This window comes from Leiobunum rupestre, chromosome 5 (genome assembly GCF_980474605.1).
Source record: "Leiobunum rupestre chromosome 5, qqLeiRupe1.1.hap1, whole genome shotgun sequence".
Classification (NCBI taxonomy): Eukaryota; Metazoa; Arthropoda; class Arachnida; order Opiliones; family Sclerosomatidae; genus Leiobunum; species Leiobunum rupestre.
Genome location: NC_143388.1, coordinates 12,101,534 through 12,123,707, shown reverse-complemented (window position 1 = coordinate 12,123,707; position 22,174 = coordinate 12,101,534). Strand labels below are relative to the sequence as shown.

Genomic DNA, 22,174 nt, shown 5'->3' with positions numbered 1-22,174 from the left:
TTATTTAAATTTGCAAACAATATATTAGACTAATCATGGAATGAAAACGTTTTTTATTATTTTCCGGAAAAATACGGAAAATGTTCCGGGAAAAAATCCTCGGTCTTTTACAAAACTAGTTTGGTTTCACATTTAATATATTTCAAATATGTTCAAACGTCGACAGCTCTCTAGAAAACATCTGTAGGAACAGGGGATATATTTTCCAAAATGACCACCTGCAATCACAGCCAGGTGATGACAAATGACGCTAACGGCGAAAAGAGATGGGCATTTTTTTAAATTCCAATCTCAGCTCACAAGCCGCTTCTCAAGAGCAGTTCGGATACTTTCTCAGTCTCATAGACACTCGGGTCGAAAGCGTTTACTGACAGCCCATATCTTCTCTCAATTTCTAAGGAAACTGCCTGCTCAATATCGCTCAATAAATATAATACATTCCCTCGTCTCATCAAACACGGAAAACTGAATAACTTCTCTAAAAACCACTGAAAATGTAATCTAACCTCATCTATAACCATCTAACTGACATATATCATATTACCATACAAAATAAATTCTATAACTACCAAAATAAATAAAGATTAACGTAAAAGCCTTGAAAACACTTTAATAGCCCCAAAAAAAACGGATTTTAGCTTCACTATTCTCAGCTAGTTGAGAGTTTAAAAGTAAAAATGACAGCTCATTAATAGCTCATTGTAGCTCCAACTCTAAAGTGAGCAGAGCGCGCTCATCGCTGATGACGAAACAAAGTCTATGTATAAGCTTGTATCGAAGATTGTAAGCAAAAGTAATAATTCCCAATTCAATCTATTGAATGAACAGTTAATTAATTACAAATAAACTGAGTCATACGTAATCATAAGCGTCAGCCCCGTGTTTAAATATTGCGCTAAAAATACTCCTTTATCGCCACCTCTTAGCCTTTTATATCAACTAATCGATTCGAGAGTTTAAAAATATTTAATAAATTTCAACAATATTTTCCCTTCTCTTCGTTGGTTATATCATTCCAATTAATTTAAACAAATAAAACTTAAAATTTAATTTTATTAATTAAAATACTCCTTTATTGCCATCTCATAGCCTTTATATAAACTAATCGATTCGAGAGTTTGAATTTTTTTTTATAAACTTCAACAATATTTTGCCTCCTCTTCGTTGATTATATTATTCGCATTAATTTAAACACTTAAAACTTAAAATTTTATTTTATTAATTAAAATACTCATTTATTGCCATCTCGTAGCCTTTTATATCAACTAATCGATTCGAGAGTTTAAACATATTTAATAAATTACAACAATATTTTCCCTTCTCTTCGTTGATTATATCATTCCCATTAATTTAAACAATTAAAACTTAAAATTTAATTTTATTGATTAAAATACTCCTTTATTGCCATCTCTTGGCCTTTTATATAAAGTAATCGATTCTTGAGTTTAAAAATATATGGTAAATTTTGAGTTTAATTTTGCTTCTGATTATTGATTTAATCCTTAGCATTTATTTGAACAATGAAATCGTAATATTTAAATTTATTAATTAAACCTTTGATTCGCTAGCGTTGCGTTAGAGAGCGATGACCTAGGAGGGAACGGCAGGAAGAGACTAGTTTAACGATGTTTTTTCATAGACACATCTGTAATAGAAATTCAAGGTCATATTTGGCGCCTCTAGAGTTCAAAGATAAACGAATATCATTTTGTCGCTCCCCGGATGTAATCAATTGGAGCGTTGCTCGGTCTCGCATAACAGTAACTGTTCAGTCGCTGTAGCTGGCGGCTTCGAAATCAACGTCGCTATGGCTAAGCCGTCGTTTTTCCATATGCTAGTTTTACAAACTTTAGTACCTTTAACGTTGATGACCGTCATCCCGATTTTACTCTTGTGCATTCCTCATTTAGTGGTCAACTATAAGAGTGACTTGTCCATTCTATACAGGAACGATCCCGTCTTGTTCTTTCAAGGCGCTCTGCGACAAATTAACTTCTTGGACTGGCAAGTGTGGCTCGTTATCGCGTGTTTATCGGCCTGGGCTGCGGCTTCCATATTATATCTCGGAGGCGAAAAATACCTCGGACCTCCAACAGTAAATGGATTCCGACCAGAATATATCAACAACGGGTTTCGGTACTACTTAATTACGGTGGGTGTATACACCTTGGCGGCCTACTATGACGTTATTCCTGCTTGGTATTGTTATAAAAAAGTGGTCAGTATTTGGCATTTATTCCATTCGTTATACCAAAAATGTATTAATTTATTCTGATGGACTATCTATGTTGAGACCATTTTAAGCGTTCCTCCTAATCCACCTCACGGCCGGCCATTATGATCCCCACTCCTGACGCGATTGAAATACACCTGGTGACGTATTTATTGGCCAAACTCCATTTAAAAACTTACGGTATGGTTGAACCCGATGGCGAAGCTTTCACTTTAGCTTGACATGTTTGTACGGTTTCCATTCTAATTATAGCACCGTCTTCTGGTTCGTAGTTGTGGTCATTATTTATGGCCCCTTTATTTTACATCGGAGCTTCTTGTACTTACGACAATGGTAATACTCGGTACCTTTATCAACTTTATCTATAGCATACAAGTATTTCCGCGGTTAAACTTTAAGAACGCGTAGTCCACTCGTTCAACGTCCATAATCCAAAATAAGAACTAAAGTCAGATTTACTTGATTATATACAAATCTGCAGTATTTTTTTATATATAATTCCATTATTTATATTGGAATTTTTTTTATCAAATATCCTTTTTTTAGTGATTTTTTTGTAGTTTTAATTTTAATTTTATTTATATTTTATTCTCGAGCCGATGGACCTACATTTCGGATCTTATTTTTAGTTCTCTGTCAGTTGGTCCTGTCTTTCTACTCGTTGGTCTTCGGTCCGAACCCCCATTCTGTCGGTTGGTCTTCTACGAGAAGGACCTACCCCTCGGGGGATAAAACTAAATTATAGGGTACCCGAAATATTTCAACATGGCCATTCTTCCAAATTATAAATAAATGCATTCTTGGTCAGATATCTTTTAATTAATAAAATATTTTGCTTGACAGATTAGCTTTCTGGCATCACTAATGGTACTTGGATTTGGAGTGTGTATTGTTTTATTCGTAAAAGGAATAGTAAGGCCATCACCAGGAGAGTATGGAATGCTTGGGAACCCAATTTTCGATTTCTACTGGGGTCTTGAGTTGTACCCTCGTTTTGGCCGATGGTTCGACGTCAAAATGTGGACCAACTGTCGTATGGGTCTGATGATTTGGCAGCTGATGGTTCTCGTGGCGTGGAAAGCGCAAATCGAAAGAAGCGGTTGGAATTACGCCATGTCAGCCACAGCCATCTTGCAAACGATATACTTGGCCAAATTTTATTGGTGGGAGGTGCGAAAAATTTAATTTTATTTTATTTAAGACGAGATACTAGACAGAGATTAAAACTAGAGACTGGTTTTGCCATTAGTATTCTAGAGAAATTGTTTTCTCAGAAAATCTGGAAATCTTCAGCACCACTAATTGGAGGTGGAATTTTTCAAACATTTTTGCCTAGCACAACAAAACGATGTTTGAAGAGTTTTAAACCTCCATGTAGTATTGTTGAAGAATTCGTTTGTAAATTAATGTTACTTGGAAGATAATTAGCCGCAGTATCAAATAATTTATGTGAAACAACTAAAGCGCAGCTCACACTATACAATTAATTGGGCTTAATAATTGTATCCAACTAATTGTAAGCAAGAAAATTGTATAGTGTGAACAGAAATATTGTAACAATTGTTCCCACTTTTTCTGTTCACACTATACAATTATCTTGCTTACAATTAGTTGGAAACAATTTAATGGTCCAAATAATTGTATAGAATGAATTGGGCTTTACACCACGTAAAGAGACACATTTTGTAGAGCGATTATATTCCCCGGGGGGGAGGGGGGAGGTTGTTAATTTCTGTTTCATTAGGCTGATTTCGAGATGCTGGAACCTATAGGAGCATCCGAGGGGTTAACCACTCTTAGAAAGTCTGTACACCGGATTACGCTTAGATTACCACTGCCAAAGGCAGGGACTTCAAAGATTACGCGTAATCGCATTAGTACAGTCAAAGGTACGGCTCTGTACACCGATTACGCGGAGTGATCAGCCCCTCGGGAGCATCAAACACAAGGAGAACGCAGCTAGCTTTTAAACACGCTAACACAGTGCTGTGTACAAATTTCATTGGACGAACCTTTACGCTGAACGTTTTACTGGCGGGGGGGGGGGGAGACAATTTCTGAAATCTCCCCTTCCGACGGCACCAGGCGCTAAAGCGTCTGACCAATGAAAAATGTACACAAGAAAATGCGTTCTCCTTGTTTGGGGTACTGTGTTTGTTGCTCCTATAGCTGGAACTAATTTTCTCCGAAATTTCAGGATTTCAAGATTTCTAAAATCATTTTGCCTTAGAGTGTAAGGGATTTGGACGATTGTCGGACCGATCGGATAATATAATAGCTACATCTAAGCAGTACTCTCAAGTAACCCCGTCTTTACTTACAGGATGGGTATATGAAAACTATGGACATTATCGTTGATCGAGCCGGATATTACATATGCTTCGGTTGCCTCACCTTCTTGCCAGTGGTCTACACGCTAACTAGTCTGTATATGGTGGAAAACGCCCCTCTCATAAGTCGATACACGTTCCTTTCCATAATGTTACTGGGAGGAACGTTGGTCGGTCTGAATTACTGGTCGGACTACCAACGACAATTGTGCAGAGCCACCAATGGAAATTGTACTTTGTGGGGAAAACCCGCCAACGTGATCAACGCCATGTACCGCGACCATAAAGGTGAAAAGAAACAGTCGGTGTTGTTGGCTTCCGGGTTTTGGGGACTGAGTCGACATTTCAATTACGTCTTCGAAATACTCTCGGCTTTCTTATGGGAGGTTCCAGCGCTCTTTCATAGTATAGTTCCATATATTTACGTCTTATTTTTAATAATATTGTTGGTGCATAGATCGTACAGGGACGATGCTAAGTGTAAAGAGAAATACGGGAAATTTTGGGAACAGTATTGTAAAATATCGAAATACAGGCTAATTCCTTATGTATTTTAAATGATAATTTTGTATTTTAATTAAATGTCTGCAACCAAACGTCGTACCTTGTTGTAAAAAGATTAAATTGTCTAACGTTTTAACTTACTGAGCGTCACGATATTTTTGTGGCCTCTAAACACTCGTGATAACGAGCGTAGACGTTTCCTCTCTAGAGATAATATCGAGGTCGCCTAAGCGCCTACACAAGAGGGTTTGGTAACCGCACTTGACTCCGCCTGTCGACGCTTTTAGATAATTCCAAGGCAAACGTTAAACTCTTCAATGACTCTGTCTTTGTAACAACTAAAAGTCTAATAATTCGCGGCTGAAAGTTCTACTTTCTCTGTCAAGATGTTGCTGTCTTTAGAACGAACTGTAGTCCCGATATTGTTTTTCGTAACAATACCGACAATTACAATTTGCGCCGTTCACGTCGTGGTCAATTATGAAAGTGATCTTTCGGTGGTGTATAACAATCCGTTGTCGTTTACTAGACAAGCATTTTACGTTGCTGGGTTTGGTGATAAAGAGTCTTGGATGGCCGTTTTGGGATTGGCTTTGTGGGGCGCGATCTCATTGACAATTTTCGGTGGTAAAATCTACCGAGGACCGTCAACCAAAAACGGTTTCGTTCCGAAATACAAAATGAACGCCTTCCCGTATTTTATTATCACCTTGGTCATTTCCGGTTTGGCATTTTACTTGGATATCGTACCAGGTTATCATTGGTACATGAAACTCGTAAGTATTGCAATTTTACTATTTGGTCATTTATATGGATAATTACTCGATTTTCTTTGAAAGGTACCCCTTAGCGGAGCGCTCATGACGTTTTTCTTTGTCTTCAGTGTGGTTCTGTACATCAAAGGCCTCGTGGCTCCGTCGCCCGGCGAATACGGTTCTTCCGGAAACCCCGTCTTTGATTTCTACTGGGGACTGGAACTATACCCTCGATTTGGAAAATGGTTTGACGCCAAGTTGTTTTCCATTTCTCGTTTTGGAATCATGGCTTGGTTGCTCCTCGTTTTGATTACTTGGAAGGCGCAGGTGGAAATCAGAGGATTCAGTTTCGCCATGACCGCATCTTCACTGCTGCAAATTATTTACATCGGAAAATATTATTATTGGGAAGTGAGTTGATTTTCAAATTGTGAGTTCCTTCTTTTGTCATTAATCTAAATCATGATGTGCTCATTTCATTAAACGAAATGTATCCTTAGGAAAGAAATATAATTTTCATTACTTTAGAGTATCCGTATTTTACTTAAAACTGAATATAAAAATAATTTATCTATTAGATCCGGTATTTATTTTGTACCGTTTGGGCTGATAAGTGAAATTTGATTTACAGGCCTTTCAGTTTATTTGTATATCTGATATCAGATTGCCCGCGTTTCTATAAAATAACTTTCCTGTATGTTGTATGGGACCCATAAATGTAAAAGCATAACCTTTTCTGTTTAACCAGGAGCTTATAAGTTACGTACTTTATACTCAAGTCTATTTTACTTTAACATAGGAAAATCGTTTAATGAACGCAGATTATTTAATAAACAACACATATGTTCCAATTTCATAATCCTAATATATTAGTTTCTATGGAGTTAATTCAACTATATTAGAATAAATATTTGCTTTAAAGAGTTTAATGCAATCAATTGTAAACTAATTTATTTTAAAGTTACATTTTAATTAACTTACATCGTATTTTAGGATGGCTATATCGCAACGATTGACGTCATTGTCGACAGATTGGGCTGGTATTTGTGTTTCGGGGCCGGTGGTTTTATGCCCGAATTCTTCATTCTCAACAACGCCTATCAGGTTGAAAACGAGACCAATTTGACAATGATTGAATTCGCGGTTGTGATGGTGTTTGGAGTGTCCATGATACTGATGACTTACTGGGTTGACTACCAAAGACAACTGACCAGAGAAACTAACGGGAAATGTACTTTGTGGGGTAAGCCAGCCAAAGTTATTCGCGCTAAATACAAGGACGAAAATGGTCGCGAGAAAAGCAACGTCTTGCTGGCGTCGGGTTTTTGGGGATGGTGTCATCATCCAAACTACGTTGTGGAACTTTTGGCAGACTTGGCCATGGTGCTGCCAGTGAAGAACATGAGTATTATTCCGTACACCTACGTTATCTTTTTGATTCTTTTAGTCTTTCATCGGAGCTTTAGAGACGAAAAGAAATGCAGAGAAAAGTACGGAAAGTATTGGCAAGAATATTGTAAGATATCCAAGTACAGACTCATTCCTTTTATTTTTTAATTTCTGTTTTTGTACAATTAAAAGACCAATATTGGTAAAAATTATAAATGACCCATACAGTAAATAAACTTTTATAATTGGATTGTCCAGACAGTATCGTAGCTAATGGAAAGACAAAGCTCATGTTCCCAAAATGTATGTTTGTATGAATAAATGTTTACATTGACATGTTTAATTTAATTGTGTGCCCCTTTGCCGAAAGAAAATCTAAGCCAGGACATTATATCCAGAATGATAAAGTTTGAATATTAAACTTTTGAAGAGCACGCTCTAGCGGGAATGTTAACCCTTTGGTTGAGTATTTTATTTACAATTTTTGACTTTTGAAGTATGTAGGGGATACAAATCATATGTGAAGATTTAATTGGGACCATCTCCTTTACAAAAAGAGGTACCTAACAAAAACAACCTAAAACCTGATCTGATTTTACTCACCAACCTGAAACTCAGATACAAATTCCTTTCGATTTGATACACACCACATTATATAATTGCATTTCTTTGAATATTAATATTTTAGTTAAAATTAACCTTTTAAAGCATTAAAACTTGGTAAAAAAATAGCCTTAAACTTATTATTTTTATCTAGAAACTGTAATAGTTAAAAAAATTACAAATAATTTTCATTTTGGAATATTCCAAGAGATATTGAGCAGGGAGTCAAACTATTGTTACCTGCTTTACAAGTAGAAACAGACAATTCGAAAAGTCACTCGATGATTTAGGTCTAAGGTGGCGCCTTTAGTATTAGCCTAGCTGATGAATTTTTTTAATGGAGACAAAGTTTGCAAGTTGCTTGAAATTCCCCAATCAAAGATGTAAATCATGTAACGTTTCGCATTGTGGCTTATTTAAAGGGTTATTCTGCTGCATTTGATTTTTCTGCAAAATCCAATTGCCGCATGACCTATTTGAGCAATGAATAAAGTATATAATATCATTAGTAATAAATATAACTATAAGTATTACAACGAACAATATTGGTTAACGATATTCTATCTCGGAAGATTCGTTACAATAAATTACTCATTTCCGAATCACAATGTAGATAGAATAACAGCTAGTTAATAGTAGTTAATACAAGCGAAAGTTCTAAAAAAACAAATGCCAGAAACAAAACGATTAATTGTCAGTTTTAATTTAATAATTAATTTATAATTATTTGTTCAAAGTAAGCAGTGTAGAAAATCGGGTTTTGGTTTGTCGATTTCTATATTTTTACTGGTTCTGGAGAGCTATTTTTTCTTAAATATCACCGACTGAAAAATGATATTTAATTCGTGGTAATTTTGTTTGATTTGGGAATTCTAAACGCGCCTTAGCTTTAGTTGAATGACGACAAGGTTTTGTTTTAAAGTTAAGTTTTATTTATTTTGGCGTGGTCTTAAGGTTTGGACCACTCCAAAAGACTTCGTTCTCAGAGCGAGAAAAGTTTCCAAGCGAAGAATTTTTACAAAACAATATAAAGGAAGCCTCGGTTGGGACGTCAATGACTCAGTGCAGGGGCTCCTCGGACGCGATGGAAAGTTTGGGAAATAGACCAAGCGAACGAGTTACAATACATTGAGAAATGCGGGCTAGGCCGTGGACGACCTAATCCCTTGATGGGTTGTTACATTTGACATGCAGTAACACGTATCAGGAATTCATACCTCAAACTTAGAATGGTTATGTCGCCCGATTTCCGTCTCTATCTAGGGGACCGTTTTTTTTTCATCATTTTGACGTCAGAGCATACGTGTTTTCTCATACGATTTTCAATGGTATTAAATCCTAGTTTCAGATAATTCCATCCCCCTGTGTCGAAAAAGGGTTCAAACGTCTTTTTGCTTTTCCCTTCGCTATCGCTCTATTGATGGCGACGTTCCCCTCGTAATTCGGACTTCGCGGTTCTCAAGGGCATTGTCACTGCTGACAATTTTGACAGCGCTAACAATGCCGGACTTAATCCTTCCACATGGAGAGGTCGGGAGAGCGAGCTGACCCGTCGCTATCAATGGTGGGGTTTCAAACCCTAAATTTCGAAATGGCCGGGGAGTCGAACAACAAAAAACTACAGTTGTAAAAACGGGAGATTGCGCGGGGTAAAAACTCCTAAAGAGGGGAGACGCGTGGGAGAGGGCGATTTTTTTTTCTCATACACGTCACTGAAAACTGTCCCCGAGATCTTACCACAGGGAATACGGCCGGATAACCATTCCAAGTTTGAGGTATGAATTCCTGCACGTATACAATGAATATATTCTTGGATGAGTTTTACAAAATATTATTTCCAACAGTTTTTTTTCAGTTTGAATACAAATATTTTACAGATTAGTTTAGAAAGCTTTTAGTTATATTTTACATTTTACATTCTATGTTTTCCTTTAAACTTATACAAAATTAGTTATTTTATCTTATTACTATAGATAAAATAACATTTACGAAATTAAGAATAACATTAACTACTTTAATTAATAAATATTACACAGATTTCTAACAAGCAGTTTTTTGCTTTTCAATATTCTTGGGCTACTTTGTAAAAAAGTTAAACCTAGCAGTTGCAGAGATTTATTAACCCTGCTCGCGTTATGATTATGTTTCAAATAGGCTTCGTGCGTAGTTTAAATTTTGGTCCAGAGTATCGCCGTCTACCGGCCGAGTTTTAAATTGAATTTATGAAAGCGGTCTGCTCCTTGAAAATTATCTCTGCACAACAGCTGAAAGTTTCAACTGAAAAGCATTGAAATTCAAAAGTCGTCTGCTATTTCATAACATATTTAACGGATATTAAGGCAGATGGTGCTATATTTTCTAAGCTCGAAGCCTATTGTGGAACAGATTATCATTAAAAATTAGCTTTGGGAATACATAACCGTGTTATAACTTAGCTTCTTATGTTACGTTTAGTAAAATCATAAGTCTATAATATTGTTCCATAAGTGTGTAACTTTGGGGAATATTTTACTAAGAGCTAGTAACGGACTGACGTCATCACAAGCTCGGACAGAAACTGCATGTAAGAACGTATAAAGAGTATTCAAATGCGATGCGACACGTGTCTCTGGGTAGTGGGCAGAAGTGGTAAGAATTAAAGTGAGAGTCAAAGGCGTATTTAAGGGGGGGGGGGGGGTTGTGGGTTCAAACCTCCCCCGAAATGCTGATGAGTGGGGGGGGGGGGTGGCCTAATAAAAATCTGTGAAACTTCCGTCAGTACCCCCCCCTTGAAATGTTACGCCAAAACCCCCCCTGAAATAAAATCCTGGATACGCCCTTGGTGAGAGTTGTTGTTTGAGAGCGTGGGCAAAAAATATGACAGGTAGAGCCTATATACGTACTCACATAAGTGGTATTACTTATGGTACCACTTATGGTACTCATTATAACCTGGCGTAGGGCTCTGCGGAACCACAAACTAAATTTTGTAGAGCTCGGACAGAAACTGGAAGAACGTATAAAGAGTATCCAAATGCGATACGACACGTGTCACTGGGCAGTGGTCAGAAGTGGGCAGAATTATATTGACAGTTGTTGTTTGGGAGCGAGATTCGTTAGGCATTTTGGTAGAAAGGAAGAGTGTTGGTTGATAATGAATAGGATTCACAATGGACATACATTAACATTAACACTTAGACAAATCAGTATTGTGTCAAATTTTAAGGTATAGATAATAAAAATAAGTTTGTCTAGCGTCACAATAATTATCTAACAAAAATACAAGGTTTAATTAAAAGTTATAAGGTGGGTTTGTATGAGATAGTTCTCCAAACATTTCATCGTTACACCATACTCACGAGTCCGTTATTTTTACCCAAAAATAGTTTATAAATTTCTTACGTCGATGGGCTTTTGCTAAGGTGCTAATCTAGGAGCAACAAACACAGCGCCCCACACAAGGAGAACGCAACCCGTCAAAAGTCGTGCATTTTCTAGCGTACAGTTTTCATTCGCTATAGACGCGTCAATGTCTGCTGCCGTCGGAAGGGGAAAATTTTAAAATTGTCTTCCTCCTTTCCGAAAAACGTGCAGCGGAAAGGTTCTTCCAATAAAATTTGTACACAACACTGCGTTAGCGTGATTAAAGGCTAGCTGCGTTGTCTTTGTGTAGGGTGCTCCTAGGTTTCCATCAAGGTGGTGATGTTTGGGGGCTTCTTCCTTTCGTGACCAGGTTTCTAGGCGCGCTGGGGTTGAGTTTCGTGGTTCGTCCTTCCAAGTGGTTTTTCTCAACTATCTCTTTCTTTCGCTGGTGCCAATTTGGCGGGGTTCGGGGGAGGTAAGGAATGGATAGACAATTGGGAGGAGCTCTTTATCTAAACCTTAAATACTTACTTAAGGTTAAATACTTAATTTGGATGTGTAATGTAATTTCCAGGTTTACTTAACAGCGTAAACTTTAACTTTACAATTGGTTTGTAGGGGATTTTAGAGATACCAAATATGAATAGGTCCAGATTATCAGAAGGGGTTCAGTTATAAAAGGTTGTAATTTTAAATGTATTACATTTAAATAAGCATTTGGCCTTTCCATAATAGGTGAGCCAATCTGTAATCGTTAATCATATGTATCACAAAGAAATATATACACAATGTTAATAACACTGACACAAAACACAATGAACACTTTCAACATACAAATACACTTGGAAATCACGTTAATTGTAACATTCTCTATTCAACGTTAGCCTATCACAAAATTGAATAGCACGAGGAGAGATATAATTTAAACTCGCGAGTAATAAGAGCGCGTGGAAGAATTTAATAAAAAACGAGGGATAAAAAACGGTTAGTTAAGACGGGTTTTAAAAACGGAAAAGTAAAAATAAAATTATCTCCAGACTCTACTCCGTGTATTTCTTTATTACAACACAACAATAATATCATAAGCGAGGACACTAAATTGGCGACGGAGATACGTCGAAATCCACTTCAATCAAAGCTCTCTTCGGGATTTTGTCTTCATCCATCGAACGATGATGGCTCTACCTCAAACGAACCTTCCACCGTTTTCAATTAATGAAAACAGGGACAATGTCGCATCAAGATGGCTCAATCGTTTTAACACATTTCTCATCGCCTATGCTATGAATGATCCAGCCCGTAAGAAATCTCTTCTTCACCTATACGCTGGAGAGGAAGTTCAGGACATATTTGACACTCTCCCCATTCCGCCACCACCTCAAGCTCAAGCGAACGCCAATGCTGTCATCCCTGATGAATACGACATCGCAGTTCAGGTTCTGAATGATCATTTCTTACCTCAACGTCATACCACTTGTGAGATCTTCAAGTTCCGAGGCGCGAGCCAACGGGAATTCGAATCAGTAGATGAGTATCAAACACGGCTCCGGTCGTTATCTAAATCTTGCGGTTTCACTGATCCCGACAAAGAAATCCTCCGCCATATTATTCAGACTTGCACGTCACGACACCTCCGACGAATCGCTCTACGGGATTCGGCTATAACTCTCAATGAACTCTTGGCTACAGCCAGAGCGTATGTACAAGCGGACAACCAGGCTACTAAAATGGAAACTCAAAACTCAGCCAGCACTTCTCACACTTCAGTAAACGCCGTTAATCTCACTACCGTCTCACAAACAGCTCCAACTCATTTCAACCAGAATCATCAAAGTCAACTCCAATTCAACCAAACATACGGACGTGGTAGCAAAATTAAAAACCAACCAAACAATCAACGTCAGCTCTCCCAACCACACAATTACCGTTCGGATTCGGATTCTGCACGCCAACCGTTGGAAAGCAGTGGTTCTAGAAATTGCTTTAACTGTGGAGGTCAATTTCCACATCCGAGAGGTCGATTTGGATGCCCAGCTAAAAATGAACAATGCCAATGGTGTGGCCGATACGGCCATTTTGAAAAATTTTGTAGAACCAAACAAAATGAAATGGAACAACAACATCCAAACCACATAACCGCCACACTTACCCACTATTCTGACGATACTGAGATAGAAAACATCTCGGAGTATTCTCTGCGGTCAACCCATTTGTGTACGTTGACACCATATTCGGATAACAGCTATCATTTCAGTCCCCTTCAGTCTTCGACTAAAAGTGAACTGATTCAATCTTTTGACATTGGGGGCACAAGCGTGAAAGCCTTAATCGACACTGGAGCTTGTGTGAACATAATGAATTACTCAACTTATCAAGGACTTAATCAACAGCCTCCCCTAGTTCCATCCAACATTTGTGTTTATCCGTTTGAATCCAAAGAACCTTTATCACTTGTCGGCCAATTTTCTTCTCAACTAACGTACAAATCGGCGTCGTCCTTGGCAACGGTATTGATGGGTCTATGTGAAGATGAGCCGTGAAGTTTTTCATTTTCCCCATTCCATGAAATAGGTGGTCGTACTTCTTTACTATTGTTTCCCAATTACTTTCTTTGGTGCTTAGCGTTGACGCCGAGAAATGTGTAAAATTTGGAAGCAAATTTAAACTTCTGAGAGTCGACGCACCAACAATGTTGTAGGCCGTTTTTCCTGGGTGTAGGACGTGGAACGTTGCCAAGGACGACGCCGATTTATCATGAGTGATAAGTCCGAACATATCAGCTGCTGACCCAAAGGTATATGCTACTGTGCTGTACACGTTTGAAATCTGTTTTGTGGTACGACGGAATGTCATATATGAATACGCTAAAGGTAATTTTTGAATTCAAAGAGAGGGCTAGTTGACTGAGGAGTATATCACAGATTTATACGCTCTGTCTGAACATTTGAGATTGTGTTTGCCTTCGTGACAGGATGATTTTGGTAGTCAGTATCCGTGACAAACAGTTGTCGGAAAGTTTACAATTGGATGCCAACCTCACTTTGGATGAAGCGAGCACTGCCGTTAGACAACTGGAAGAAGTCTATCGTCATCAACAGGCACCTACACGCGATCAGCAAGAAAAACCACAAGCGGCCAACGTAGAACAGTTAAGTAAGAAACCTAAGACATTTAAAATTAAGCCTAAAAAAGAGAGCCAGGCACGACAACATCACAACTTTGTCAAGAAACTAATTCAGTTCAATAACCAGCGGACATATGCAAAAAGTGTAGATGCAATGAATGTCCAGCTAAGAATGCCAAATTACTGAAGTGTGGCAACTGGGAGCAACAAACACAAGGAGAACGCAGCTAGCCTTTAAACACGCTAACGAAGGGTTGTGTACAATTTCATTGGACGGGTGGGGGGGAGAAGACAATTTCCGAATTTTCCCCTTCCGACAGCAGTAGGCGCTAAAGCGTCTAGCCAATGAAAAACGTACACAAGAAAATCCACGACTTTTGACGGGTTGCGATTTCCTTGTGTGGCCTGTTGTGTTTGTTGCTCCTAGGTGGCAAGTTTGGACATTATGCAAGAGTTTGTTTAAATGTTTCATCTAATAGCGTTTTCCATTGGCCTGGTCCGAGCGATCGCGGACTGCTCGTAATTGTTTTTCGTTTTCCATTGGGTAGAAAAAACCTGCTCCGAGGGCGAGTTGCGTCCTCCATTGGCAGAATCACTCGCTCGCGGACCACTAAAAACTGGTCTGTCTTCAGTTACGGAGCAACGTTTTTGCTCTCACAAGGATATCGCATCGGTCCGAGTAAGAGTCCTGAGGTCATCGTAAAATCCCGAGTGGTCTCCGAGCGATCCCCATGGAAAACGCTATAATATTCGTGTATTCACTGAATATGTATTCCTTGGGATTATAGGTGCCCGTAATGTTAATTCGAGATACTGTTACATGGCTAAAGTAAGGTAAATGGAACGCCTATACATTTTTAAGTTAACACGGGTGTTAAAGTCAGATTCATTCCATACCATGTGTACATGTGAATCGGACAGACAGGTCCGAGACCCAGACAAAAGCTACTTACAGTGTACCGGAATGGTTCAAGCCAGAGTAACAGTTAACGATGTCACAATCCATCGCAAGATATATGTTGTTCGTGATCTTGGTGAACCACTACTCAGCATTGATGCAAGCGAAGATCTAAGTTTATTTGCAAGACTACAAGTGGAGACATCTGAAAGCAAAGTCAACCCAAGCAATGAGTATTAAACGGAATGTGCAAAATCAAACTGGAACGAGATGCCACACCGTATGCGTTGCTTGTGCAACACCGAGTACTAATTCCATTAATGATCAAATTTAAAGTTGAGTTAGAAAACATTGCCATTAGTACTGTAGTTAAATTGTTTTCTGTAGAGCTGCCATTATCAATAAGTCTAATAAAATTAACTTCAGATTTTGAGAACAGTACTGTATGATTTCCTTAACGATTTTAAATGCTTATTTTGTATTTTAATTAAATGTTTTACAACCGTAGGCAGAAAATATTGAATTTTCGAAAACATTGGTCTTACTAAGCGTCACGATAATTTTTTGTGGCCCATAGATACTTGAGTTTGTGATAACCAGGGTAGACGTTTCCTCTCTAGAGATAATATCGCGTTCGGATAAGCGTCTACACAAGAGGGTTTGGTAACCGCCCTTAACTCCGCCTGTGGACGCTTTTAAATTCTTCAATTACTCTGTTTTTGTCACAACTAAAAGCGTAATAATTCGCGGCTTAAAGTTATACCTTCTCGGTCAAGATGTTGTTTTTTATAGAACGAACCGTAATCCCGATATTGCTTATTGTAACAATACCGACAATTACAATTTGCGCCGTTCACGTCGTGGTCAATTATGAAAGTGATCTTTCTGTTGTGTATAACAATCCGTTGTCGTTTACTAGACAAGCGTTTTACGTTGCTGGGTTCGGTGATAAAGAGTCTTGGATGGCCGTTTTGGGATTGGCTTTGTGGGGTGCAGCCTCATTGATAATTTTCGGTGGTAAAACCTACCATGGACCGTCAACCAAAAACGGTTTCATTCCGAAATACAAAATGAACGCTTTCCCGTATTTTATTATCACCTTGGTCATTTCCGGTTTGGCGTTTTACTTGGATGTCGTACCAGCTTACCATTGGTACATGAAACTCGTAAGTATTGCAATTTTACTATTTGGTCATTTATATGGATAATTACTCGATTTTCTTTGAAAGGTACCCCTTAGCGGAGCGCTCATGACGTTTTTCTTTGTCTTCAGTGTGGTTCTGTACATCAAAGGCCTCGTGGCTCCGTCGCCCGGCGAATACGGTTCTTCCGGAAACCCCGTCTTTGATTTCTACTGGGGACTGGAACTATACCCTCGATTTGGAAAATGGTTTGACGCCAAGTTGTTTTCCATTTCTCGTTTTGGAATCATGGCTTGGTTGCTCCTCGTTTTGATTACTTGGAAGGCGCAGGTGGAAATCAGAGGATTCAGTTTCGCCATGACCGCATCTTCACTGCTGCAAATTATTTATATCGGAAAACACTATTATTGGGAAGTGAGTTGATTTTCGACTACCCTGTGTATGGGTTAAGTAATTGTATAAGCAGATCTGTTTTATTTCTGTTTAAACTAGAGTCAAGTATATTTTAATTTAAGTAGGAAAATCGTTTGTTGTCAGTTAAATTGTACTTTCTGTTACACATTTTTATAAGAAACAAGCTTGCCAATCTGGATTATACAACCTACAAGAAGGATTCAGAAATGAACAGAAAATTCAATATTTTCTAAGTTAATTAACAGTATAAAAATTCCAAAGTGGTTTCGTTACACGAATTTCAATTTTTAGCATAATTATTTAGCAGATTATTTATTAAACAACACATGTTTCAATTTTGTAATCCTGATATGTTAGTTCTTATGGAGTTAGTTCAACTGCATTAAAATAATAATTGCTTTAAAGAGTTTAATGCAATCAATTTGAAACTGATGTATTTTGAAGTTACATTTTAATTAACTTACGCTGTTTTTTAGGATGGGTATATCGCAACGATTGACGTCATTGTCGACAGATTGGGCTGGTATTTGTGTTTCGGGGCTGGTGGTTTTATGCCCGAATTCTTCATTCTCAACAACGCCTATCAGGTTGAAAACGAGACCAATTTGACAATGATTGAATTCGCGGTTGTGATGGTGTTTGGAGTGTCCATGATGCTGATGACTTACTGGGTTGACTACCAAAGACAACTGACCAGACAAACTAACGGGAAATGTACTTTGTGGGGTAAACCAGCCAAAGTTATTCGCGCTAAATACAAGGACGAAAATGGTCGCGAGAAAAGCAACGTCTTGCTGGCGTCGGGTTTTTGGGGATGGTGTCATCATCCAAACTACGTTTGGGAACTTTTATCGCTTGTGGCCATCGCGCTGCCTGTGAAGACCATGAGTATAATTCCGTACTCGTACGTTATATTTTTCATAGTTTTAATCGTTCATCGGAGCTTTAGAGACGAAAAGAAATGCAGAGAAAAGTACGGAAAATATTGGCAAGAATATTGTAAGATATCCAAGTACAGACTCATTCCATTCATATTTTAGTTTCTATTTTCGACCAGTTAGACGATATCACCCACTCATTTTTTTAAACTTTAGACCAATATTGGTTAAAATTAAAAATGACTCATTAAGTAAATATTATTACATAATTGGATTGTCCAGACAGTGTCGTAGCCAGTGGGCAGACAGAGCGCATGCATTCAATATGTATGGTTGTATGATTAAATGTTTATTCTGAAATGTTTTATAGCATTGTGTGCCTCTACACTAACAAAAATCGTGACTAGGATCATAGTCTCCAGAATTATATAATTTTTTCGATATTAAAGTTTTTAAGAGCACACTCTAGAGGTCATGTTAACACTTTTAATGAATTTTTTGTTTAAAATTGTTTACTTTTGAAATATGTAGAGGGTGAGAATCATATGTAAAGATTTCATTGAAACCATAAAACCTTATCTGATTTTAATCACCGAAACTATTATCGATTTCATACACAAAACATCTTATTATTGGTTTACTTCGAATGTTAATTATTTAATGAAAATTGAACTTTTAAATCATTTTAATGGTTTACTTCGAATATTAATATCCGAATGACTTCTTCGAAAAAAAAAGTTAAACCTAGCAGTTCCAAAAATTAGTAACAAGTTAACAACTCGTCGAAAATTATTAGTTCTACTCATGTTATGATTATGTTTCAAATAGGCTTCGTCCATATTTTTTTTTTTTGGTATATGTATACTGTCTGCTCCTTAAAAAAATTCTCTATGCGCAACAGCTGAAAAATTCAACTAAAAATCATTGAAATTCAACAGTCGTCTGCTTTTTCTTAACATATTTAGTTATTAAGGTAGATGGCGCTGTATTTCCTAAGCTCGAAGCCTATAGTGATTAGTGAAACAGATAATCATTAAGAATTAACTTTGGGAGTATATAACAGTGTCATACCTTTGCTTTTATGTATACCTATATTTAGATTGCTACATTTATTCAAAAGGTTAATAATTTTAGAATATTGGTATCTTTATATAATGCCCAATCAGGGTTGGACATAAGGATATGTTTTTTTGTAATCAGCCTGACTAGTGAGCCTCCTACCTTAATTTATTTTAATAGTCACTGACTAGTGGGGTAAAAATGAGAGTATAAAAACCAGAAGGACAGCCAACACTTTGCTTTACCCGTCCGAATTAAAATAGTAATTTATTATCATTTGAGTTACATGACTTTGGTCAATCACAATTTTTTTTTAAATGAAATGGGATTGATGATTGATGAATTTATGATACGCCATATTCGCCATTATTGATGAATATTTAGGTAAATTTGCAATAGTCAAATTGACTAGTGAGCCCACAGATTTCGATTAATTTTAGTGGTCTGAGCATTTATTTTAGTAGTCAAATGCCTTAGCCCCCCCCCCTTGCGCCCAATACACCATTTTAGTTTCGCTGTCAACTCAAATGAGATTAATCAAGTCATTGTAAGTCCATGGATAAATTTGTGGTAAAAACACAAAGAAATAAAGACTAAAATAAGGTGATTGGAAATTCAACTTCGATTTACGTTTTAAATAAATTTAATTTATACTTAAATAAACCACGTGTTCCAATGCCAAATGCCAGTGTGGCCCGTGTGGACCTTTAAGCTCATTTTAAAGTAGTCTTAGCCTCATTGCTCTTTGGAAAGAAATGGATTTTTTAGATTGCCCCTTAGGAATTTCCTTATAAAATATTGTAAAGAATAAACCAGGAAGTTCATTATTTAAGGTATAATAAAGGGAGTATTGTTTGATAACGAGATTGAAAACCACGTTTATTTTAGGTAACACCGTACCCAGGCCCGTAGTCACGGGGGGGCATTCGGGGGCAATGCCCCCTCAAAAATAAATGTTGCCCCCTCAAATGAAAATTTTATTTGCCCCCCACCGGCCCCCTCAATCTAATCCCTTCCCCCTTAAAGAATATTATCTGCCCCTTCATCTTTATTAGTTTTTTAAACTTCTATTCGTTGAAATTTTCCTTTTGGACCACTTGTCTTTGTTTAAGGTTTAGATCGTTATTTATAGGTAACTAAAGACCTTTTCACACGAGCCAACTTTTCAAATCAAAATGCTGAGTCAGCCAAAATGGATCAGTGATCCATTTATTTTTCGCGTCCTTTTTTAGTGGATCAACTCATCGAACTTTTATTCACATGAACCAACTAGTTGACTCAACTCAAGTTGACTCATCTAGTTGGGTCTAAAAGTTGGCTCGTGTGAATTGGCCTTTAGTTGTAGAATGGTCTGTTTCAGAAAGGAAGGTTTCGAAATTAGGTAACGAAAAAATGTGCCCCCTCACAAAAAGCTACTGCTCCCTTAACGAAATTTTTCTGGCTACGGGCCTGACCGTACCACATATATTACAGTTTAAGTAATTGTCTTTTGGTGCTTTTTTGTTTGGACTTAGTTTCGGCCAATAGCGTGGCTTTCTTTTTTAACAATTCGCGACTTACTGGTTTCTCATCTTCACTTTCCTCGGAACTATAATCTGAAATGGTACGGTCAAAGAAATAAAACGATTGACCTTTGGAACATAACACTATATTTAAATCAATGGCGGAATGTTTTAATTACCTTTCATTTGACGACGAGGGGGAACTACGGAATTGTTCATGGCGTATCCTAAGTCTTCATCATCGTCCTAAACAAGACGCGATAAATATTGTTTATTTTCTGTTTAAAGCAAGTGTCGGCTCCTATTTTAAGGTTAGTATCATTGGCGAGCGAAAGATGTCACTAACGTAGAGTTTAGTGGAAATTGAAACAAGTTGAGCGAGCAAATTATTCCCTCAAAAGTAGGTGCCTCGACGTACCTCTTCCTTTAATTGGCTTTGCGTAATCACGTGCGCAGTTAACTTAGCTTGGATTGGCTTTTCCACAACCACGTGTTTCAATCACGTAATCTTCGACTTTCAAATAAATGACAATAAGTTTTTGAAAGTCGATAATAGATGGAAGCACCTTCCCGGCGATCTAAGCAATCATAGCCATCTTCGTTACATAGACCCAATTAAAAATACAGAGGGCAACGATAGAGCCGACACTTGCTTTAAACAAGCGAAAAATATAATCTAAGGTATTCGAACTTCGTCAAGTTGAAATTCCAGTGTCAATTTATTTTCCGATATTTCTTTCATACGTTTTTCCAATCGTTCTTGGCACAAATTAATTATTTCGGTGATAGATATTCCGTTGACTATTTTCTCGCTGTCGTCCTATCGAAAAACAGTAAAACGTCTATGAATGATTGATTTGAGATTTTTTGCTGGTCAAGTACCTCTAATATCAGAGTATTGTAAATATTTTCAACGACACTCCTTATATCCGTCAATAAAGGTCCCACAAATGACAGACGAGCTTTGCACGAATCGATACGCTCTGTCACTTCGTCCAATTCTCGTTCTTTCACTGCAATTTGACCATCTAGATCTCTGTATTGTTAGATAAATATATTGAAGTTACATATAGTTTCTGGTCACTTGTTTAGCTAGGAGCAACAAACGCAGCACCCCACACAAGGAGAACGCAACTCGTCAAACGTCGTGCATTTTCTCGCGTACAGTTTTCATTGGTTAGAAGCTTTAGCGCCTGCTGCCGTCGGAAGGGGAAAATTGGGAAATTGTCTTCCCCCTTTCCGTAAAACGTTCAGTGTAAAGGTTCGTCCAATGATATTTGTACGCAACACTGCGTTACCGTGTTTAAAGGCTAGCTGCGTTCTCCTTGTGTTTGTTGCTCCTAGTTAATTAGTAAGTTAAATGGCAAAGAAGTAAATATAACATAACTTACGCAATTTCTTTGGACATTTCAGAATTGGAAATTTGCTGATCTAGTTGTTCCTCGAAAGAATCTTTCAGCGTATTTAACTGGGCTAGTTTTTCTTCCATTTCTTTTGACCTCTCTTCGAGTTCTTTTCTAATTCTGTGTTGATTCATCAGATGCTCCTCTATTTCCTTTAAAATATTTGTTAACCTTAATCTGGCTTAGAGCTTTGCGTAACAGATAAATTAACTGACAAAATTTCGATTAATCATAAATATTTTGGTTAACTGTTTATTTATGGATATAATCCATGGATAAACAACGATTTAACATGCAAAAACTAATTTATATTTTCGGATAATTGTAGGTTATGGATAAAAATAAAATAAGTGGTTAATTTTTATCCAAAGGCCGAGCTCTAATCTGGCTTTTTATTCGAGTCAATTGGCTATCAGTAAAATATTCTATTAAAATACCAACTTTGGTAGTGCTTTTTCCCGTTGCGTTTTTTAATTTTTCAAATGCTGCAATATAACTGTTTTCCATTGCTTGCATGATGGAAGACGTCTTTCCTAGAAAATGTATATCCCTGCTAGCGTTTGAAATCTGTTGAAATATCAGAACAATCAAAGCAAAG

At 37.5% G+C, this 22,174-nt stretch overlaps 3 protein-coding genes and 1 long non-coding RNA gene across 4 annotated transcripts; all 4 read left to right on the top strand.

The window, feature by feature from the left end:
• Positions 1 to 1,730: 1,730 nt before the first annotated feature.
• Positions 1,731 to 5,120, top strand: LOC149943554 (uncharacterized). The gene is made up of 3 exons (XM_090175331.1): positions 1,731 to 2,218; positions 3,077 to 3,403; positions 4,557 to 5,120. The coding sequence occupies exons 1-3, from the start codon at positions 1,808 to 1,810 to the stop codon at positions 5,118 to 5,120; spliced, it is 1,302 nt and encodes a 433-aa protein (XP_090031457.1). The 5' UTR covers positions 1,731 to 1,807.
• A 232-nt stretch (positions 5,121 to 5,352) lies between these two features.
• Positions 5,353 to 7,520, top strand: LOC149943553 (uncharacterized). The gene is made up of 3 exons (XM_090175332.1): positions 5,353 to 5,843; positions 5,907 to 6,233; positions 6,816 to 7,520. The coding sequence occupies exons 1-3, from the start codon at positions 5,454 to 5,456 to the stop codon at positions 7,377 to 7,379; spliced, it is 1,281 nt and encodes a 426-aa protein (XP_090031458.1). The 5' UTR covers positions 5,353 to 5,453; the 3' UTR covers positions 7,380 to 7,520.
• Positions 7,521 to 14,879: 7,359 nt separating this feature from the next.
• LOC149943552 (uncharacterized) lies at positions 14,880 to 15,565 on the top strand. Its single transcript, XR_016481065.1, has 2 exons — positions 14,880 to 15,114; positions 15,202 to 15,565. It is a non-coding gene; the product is annotated as an uncharacterized LOC149943552 (long non-coding RNA).
• Positions 15,566 to 15,896: 331 nt separating this feature from the next.
• On the top strand, positions 15,897 to 18,383 carry LOC149943551 (uncharacterized). The gene is made up of 3 exons (XM_090175181.1): positions 15,897 to 16,344; positions 16,408 to 16,734; positions 17,211 to 18,383. The coding sequence occupies exons 1-3, from the start codon at positions 15,955 to 15,957 to the stop codon at positions 17,772 to 17,774; spliced, it is 1,281 nt and encodes a 426-aa protein (XP_090031307.1). The 5' UTR covers positions 15,897 to 15,954; the 3' UTR covers positions 17,775 to 18,383.
• Positions 18,384 to 22,174: the final 3,791 nt, after the last annotated feature.